The 7,212-nt window shown below is 36.4% G+C and overlaps 1 protein-coding gene across 1 annotated transcript; it reads left to right on the top strand.

The window, feature by feature from the left end:
* Positions 1-251: 251 nt before the first annotated feature.
* LOC149705314 (uncharacterized) lies at positions 252-5,219 on the top strand. The gene is made up of 2 exons (XM_089865550.1): positions 252-582; positions 2,270-5,219. The coding sequence occupies exon 2, from the start codon at positions 2,340-2,342 to the stop codon at positions 4,368-4,370; it is 2,031 nt and encodes a 676-aa protein (XP_089721676.1). The 5' UTR covers positions 252-582; positions 2,270-2,339; the 3' UTR covers positions 4,371-5,219.
* Positions 5,220-7,212: the final 1,993 nt, after the last annotated feature.

Below are 7,212 nucleotides of genomic sequence, written 5' to 3' on the forward strand. Positions count from 1 at the left end.
ACTTAGCACGAAAATAAGTCAAACCTTCATATTAATCGTATTAATATTAATATTAATATTTTAGGCTAGATAAATTAAAATTATAGATTTCAAAAAATTTTCATAAGTCTGTAAAAAGTCATAGCTAATTTGGTCTGTTTGCACACGGAGAATGAATCCTCTTTGGTTTGCATCACCATAGATAATAAACACCAGGATCAGAAGGCCGCGCTTTGTACAAACTGGGTAGGTTCTACTTCCGGAAACCAGCGCATGCGTACGGCGAGTCATACACGAAAAACGAGCGGGCAGACCTCGTCTGCGCAGAAGCGGAAGTCAACTGCAGAAGTTTGGCGTGCGGCCCCCCCGCACAGGCGCGGCAAAGAGAGATACACTACGGAAGGCATACCTTCCGATCCTTGTGTATATTATCTATGGCATCACACTCTCTTCGTTGCTGACTTGCTGAGCGAGCGCGCCGCGAGCGGTATTAACAGTCGTCTGCTCAGTTAAAGCACCAAACTAGCACCCCATACAGCAGGCTCACGGCGCCCGTCGTTCGTTCATTTCGTTGTAAAACTAAAACACGGCTTATTTGACAAGGTAATTATTATTTATTATTATTATTATTGTTGTTTTTTTTTCTTCAATACTTTTTGAACAGTATATTTGTTAGATTTTATCTCTTAAAACAACCGATTACCGGTCTATTTTAATATTCTGTTATCGCTCCAAAGCCCCACCCCCAAACGGTTTTACGGTTAAGCCTTGGCCAAGAGATTGAAGGAAAATAGGTTCATTTCCAAACAAAAGTCAGTTTTGGAACATTAGAACGCGTTTGCTGGTTGTAATTACGTTCATGTTATATTGGTTATATAAGTTTCTTAAAAACATCAAAATCTTCACATAAGACTTATTGAAGCAGAGAGGCTATGGGTAGAATTATCCTTGAAAACTGAGTGCACTGGTAAGAATCGCGAAACATGTCGCGTTTAGTTAGAAGAGATAAGACATCACGTGTTTGTTTTTGAAAGTCCAGTAATTGCCAAGTTATAAAACCAGATCAGGGAAATTGTAGATTTGAGAAAGACCCATTCTACGGGGTGTTTTTAACGTAACTAGTTTCAACAAACATAGCCAGAGAAAAGTGAACCACCTTCAAGACCAGGTTTCTACTCTAATAATATTAAGTTCTGGGCTTAATTAACCAATCGTTTCTAAATATTGTTTGTTTCCATGTTGTAGATTAAGGGATACAATCAGTGTTTTGGCTACTAATGAAAGTTTTAATGACTTAACTATTTTGAATAAATTTTTAAAGTATTAGTTTTTGGGGCCGCTCTGATTACTGCTCTCACTCGTGTCGTTCAGGGAAAACCCGAGTGATACATCTACACTACCCTCCTCTCACTAGGTAGTACTGTAAATTTATACCTAACAGTAGTTTTCATACTATTTTCCACTTTTTAAGGATTTTTATTTTGATATACATGATTTGACAGTTTTAAAGGAATATAAATAGTTTCTAAGTACTTTTTGCGTTCAAACTTCAAAGTAAGAGCTTTACAATGTGTAATTAGAAAAAATAAGTCGTTAAAGCTTAGATTAGAGTCATGATGCTATTAAAACCAATGCCTCATTATTCATGGAATCTATGCCTTTGCCCCAAATGGCATAAAAAGTGCTTTGTTTTGACTTGGCTTAGTTTAATCATGGATTTGCAATAGAACTATCGTTGGTTTGAAGCAGATTGTAGCTAAAATCTACTATACACTTCTAGAGAAGGCTTCGAAGTCAAAATTCAGTTTATAATTCACGGACCCCGAGCCTCACTGGTCCGACGGACTACTTTAATAATAGGATAAGGGGCACTGGTCATGTTATAAGTAATAGGATAAGGGGCACTGGTCATGTTATAAGTAGTTTAATTATTCAACACACCAGGGGTCCCTTAGTCTGGAGGACCAGTTTGGAAAAAATCATTATTTAGAGTTCTACATTCTCCCATTTCCAAACAACCAATGAAACATGGTCCCCTTTCTGACGTTGCATCTCGGGAAAACACGCTAGTCGGTATTTCGCGGTTAGTTTGAATTTCCAAATAACTCATCTTAATTTTATGTCGGTATTTTTGTATCCCACTTAATTTTCGGCTCGTTTTTCTACCTAAAACTGCCGCCATCTAATACTAGTCGTAAAAGATTGAAAGTATCCCTTTAAGCTTGAAATGATTTCTTGTTCAAATAAGGGTATGGGTATTTATCTATTATATTACTATTATTATTTTCAGGCAATCTACTATTGTAGCTGCGAATTACCCAAAATAATAGAAAATAGAGAGTGAAGTACACGTCAACAATATGTCTGCCGAAGAGTTCTTGGCTGCCGTTGAAAAGGGCCAAATGAATGATGTGGTCAGGTTGTTAAACCATGGTGCCGATATCAACTGTGCTAATAAGTTTGGCAAAACAGCGTTACTCATCGCTTGCGATTATGAACACTCCGATGTGGCTTCGTTTCTTATTGAAAAGGGTGCCAATGTTAATGGGACTGACCTATTTAGGATGACCCCGTTAATGAGTGCTTCCAGCCGTAATCTAGTCGATGTGGTCAAGTCCCTTTTGGATAAAGGTACCAATATCGACGCCTTTGACATGTGGGGAAATACGGCATTACAATTGGCTTATGATAATGGAAAATCAGATGTGGCATTGCTCCTCATTGAAAAAGGTGCCAATGTTAATGTGACTGATTCATTTGGGAGAACCCCGTTAATGAGTGCTTCCAGTCATAATCTACTCGATGGGGTCAAGTCTCTTTTGGATAAAGGTGTCAACATCGACGCCGCTAACAAAAAGAAAAAAACGGCATTACAATTGGCTTGTGATAATGTACACTCCGATATGGCATTGCTGCTTATTGAAAAAGGTGCCAGTGTTAATCTGGCTGATTTTGACGGAACGGCACTGTTAATGAGTGCTATCCAGCAGGATCGAGTTGATGTTATCAAGTCTCTTTTGAATAAAGAAGGTCTCAATATCGACGCTGTTCAAAATGGAAAAACTGCATTACAAGTAGCTTGTGGTTTTGGAAAATCGGATACGGCATTGCTGCTTATTGAAAAAGGTGCCAATATTAATCTGGCTGATGCAGACGGGATAACACCGTTAATGAGTGCTTCCATCCGTAATCTGCTCGATGTGGTCAAGTCTATTTTGGATAAAGGTGTCAATATCGACGCCGTTAATATAATGGGAAATACGGCATTACAATTGGCTTGCTTTTATGGACGCTTTGATGCTGCATTGCTGCTTATTGAAAAAGGTGCCAATGTTAATCTGGCTTATTTTGACGGAACGGCACTGTTAATGAGTGCTATCCAGCAGGATCGAGTTGATGTTATCAAGTCTCTTTTGAATAAAGAAGGTCTCAATATCGACGCTGTTGATCAAAAAGGAAGAACGGCATTACAAGTAGCTTGTGGTTTTGGAAAAGCGGATACGGCATTGCTGCTTATTGAAAAAGGTGCCAATATTAATCTGGCTGATGCAGAGGGGACAACACCGTTAATGGGTGCTTCCAGCCGTAATCTACTCGATGTGGTCAAGTCTCTCTTGGGTAAAGGTGTCAATATCGACGCCGGTGATAAAAATGGGAAAACGGCCTTACAATTGGCTTGTGAATTAGGAAAATCAGATGCGGCATTGCTGCTTGTTGAAAAAGGTGCCAATGTTAATCTGGCTGACGCTGATGGGACAACTCCCTTCATGAAGGCTTCTGAGTGGAATCTGGTCGATGTGGTTAAGACTCTCATGGATAAAGAAGCCAACGTTAATGCTAGGAATAATAATAGTTTTACTGCATTGCATTATGCCACTTCAAGTAAAACAGTCGTTACTCAAATCCAAAAAGAAGGAGATATTAATGATATTGGCAACGTCGATCTCGTACGTTTCCTTCTGTCCAAAGGAGCGGACTATAACGCTGTTGACATAAATGGAAAAACACCGTTGGATTTGGCTAAAGAGACCCATATAGCGCGAGCCGATGAAATTATTAACGAAAAAATTAGGAATGACTTAGTTGAAAACTTGAAAGAAGAACTGAGAACACTGAAGAATGACCAATTAGAGGCCACTACGAGAGAACTTGAATTGAAAGAAGAATTAAGAGAATTGAAAGCAAATTTGGAAAATGACAAATTGGAGGCAACCGAGAGAGAACGTGAATTGAGAGAGCGGATCGACAAATTGAAAGTGGAACCTACCATATTCAATCGCCCATTTTTGGACAATCTTGGTCTGATATTTGTCCTAAATTTGCCTTTAGTTCTGCTATTAGCTATTGTGAATTTTTCTATTCCACTGTTTGTTATCCTGTATTACCTGTAATTTAACATATCGATTCACCATTCCCTTGGGATTTCAAAATGATTAATCCCATTTTGATTTGATTTTGAAATTTCCCATTTTCTTTTTACAATAAAAAAAGTTTCGCAAATAATTTCTATTGTAACGATGCAAAATGTTACAATTTTCAAGTGGAAAATAAAGAATATCGTAGTGCGCTCGAATTTCTTTCCAATTTAAGAGTTCCTCCGCGAACTTTCGCAAACACTTCCTAGTTCCTAATTACGCTGGAGCTAAAATCAAACTAATGTCAAAAATTTACGCTTTGGAATGAAGAATCGCGCAGTGAAGTTTGTATTGTTCTATAATGGAAATTTGACTTGAAATGTTGAATATAGTTCACCGGGATCTTTTTGAAATCACTCGCAACAGTTCCAAGTTAGGGTTAATAACTCTAAAATATAACATGTTATTATTTTTCTTTTAAATTTCGAAAATAAAAGAAATTTTACAAAATTACTTTTAAATTTGATACTTTTGATTTTTATAATTTTGAAAAATTGCTTTTTCATTTGATACTTTTTGAATTTAATAATTACTTTTTCTTTTGATACTTTTTGAGTTCAATAATTATTTTTCATTTGATGCTTTTTGAGTTTAATAATTGCTCTTTCATTTGATACTTTTTGAGTTTAATAATTACTTTCTCGTTTGATACTTTTACTTTTTCCTTTGATACTTTTTGAGTTTAAAATTTTGAAAAATTGCTTTTGTTTGATATTTGTACTCAAAGCTTAAATATCATAATCCAGATTTAGTTTTTGAACTTTTTAAGTCGAATAATGTTTTATAATTTTTGTTATAAATAAATAAATCCTTCAATTTCTCTACTATGTGATGATTTTTATTTTTTATAAGAAAAACTCTTATAGCTGAAGACTTTAAATTTTACAGGATAATATCAAACCTTTCAATACACGTCTCATTAAAAATTCAAGAGATTTGAACCAGTAGATGCACTAATATTGTCAAAAACGTTGATAAAACTGGTCCCTTCCCATAGACGCCCATGTTAAAACCAGACGGGTTTGAAAGTTTAGACCGAACCTATGTGAGGCGCCACATACGCGAGTTAACATGTAAAAAAAATCGTTGGGACGGGCTTCAGTCTGGGAAATAGCACACTTCCTCTGGTCCAAAACCTGTTTATTAATTGCTTGAACTAGTTTTTAAATTCGAGAAGTGGGGCTTACTGGTCCTCGGGACCAGTTAATTAATTGCAAATCTATAGGAGTACAAAGGCTGGGACCAGTCCGGAGACCAGTTTATTATTTCGGACCCTAGGGGGTCACTGGTCCCAAGCACTAGTTTAAAAAATATTCTTATTTCCCAGACTGACGGGCTTCTAGAGCGCGTGCAGCAGGGCTCTACATAAGGCACTAGTCAAGGCATTTGACTACTAAAAAAAATGCCTTGACTACTAAAATAAATCGAAATCTGGGGGTTCACTAGTCAACTTGACTAGTAAAAAAAATGTCCCAAAAATTCGTAAACCATGCGTCTCACTAGTCAGTGACTACTAAAAACAAGTTGGGAAAACCAAAATATTACCTCTCCGAGTCAAGAGGAGGCCTACATACAAACTTATTTACCCAGATATGGAAATGTTTCTTTTTTTAAGAACAAATACTGAAGTTCATTTTATGAAATATTAAAGAGGTATACAAAGCATAGCGAATGTACTGTAAATCAGACGACATTTAACATCCAATAAGGATATACTTGTACACATTAAAATCATCCGATGGGGGAAAAACGGGAAATAAAGAAATAAAACTTTGGAGGGATATTACTTTTACGTGTTTGTAGAGGTCCAAATTTTCTACTCCTCAACTGTATACCCTCTGTGTTCAAAACCAGATTCACAACAGGGTTGCAGTGTAAACATGACACTTCTAACAGCGCTGAGCTCTGCTGAACGCGGCCTAGATTTTCACAATGATGCTCTATTCAATTATAAAATCTAAGCCTGATTATTTAAAAGTGTATTTAACTTTCGGCTCACTCTGAACCGTTGATGTCTCTGCATTACAGAAACGAAAACCAAATCCAAGCGTTTACTTTTTGGTTCAATAGGCCTATTGACAAATAAAAGTTCATTAGGCCGACATAGTAGCGTTTTTCTCGTTATCAGTAACGAAAGGATTATGCTATAAACAGATGTAGTATAGCTTAAGTAATATATAAACATCCATTTCAAATAATAATATAAAAAAATATTCTTGGGATATCAAAATGAAACAGAGGATTAAAGCTACAAAAGTACTAAATGCATCGTAATTACGAAAAAGATTTCCACATATTCACTTTATATTATGGAAAAAGTGAATATTAACACATCAAAACAAAGCGAACTGTTAACACGGCGCACTAGTGTGAAAACGGACAGACACACAAAGACAAAAAAATAGACTGCTTTTTAACTTTTCCGTATTAATTTTGAATTGAGAAACAAGATCATCTTAAATATTAAAATGAATATAATTAATATTTAATATTTTCTTCGTTAGTTATTCGCCTTATTGAACGTTACATCGTTTTAAAAAAGAATAATTAAACATTCTTGAGAGACTTGACTAATATTGGCGTTTGAAATGAAGCATCTTCCTGTTGCTTCGCCTTTCTCAAATAGGTAGTATATAAAGGATTCGAATCGCAGCTGTAGATAATAACATCGCAATTGCGTGAACCTTGGAGGAATACCCCTCCATTGGAAGGCTAGACGTTTCTCGTAACCCTAGCCGATCGCCGCGTATGTCTTAACCTTAAGGATGATGATGGAGTAGAAGCCAGGTGTACAGACTGGTGTCCATGTGGGATGGAC

This window comes from Phalangium opilio, unplaced genomic scaffold (assembly GCF_054372755.1).
Source record: "Phalangium opilio isolate 3A_F unplaced genomic scaffold, DU_Popi_V2 ptg000014l_1, whole genome shotgun sequence".
Taxonomy (NCBI): domain Eukaryota; kingdom Metazoa; phylum Arthropoda; class Arachnida; order Opiliones; family Phalangiidae; genus Phalangium; species Phalangium opilio.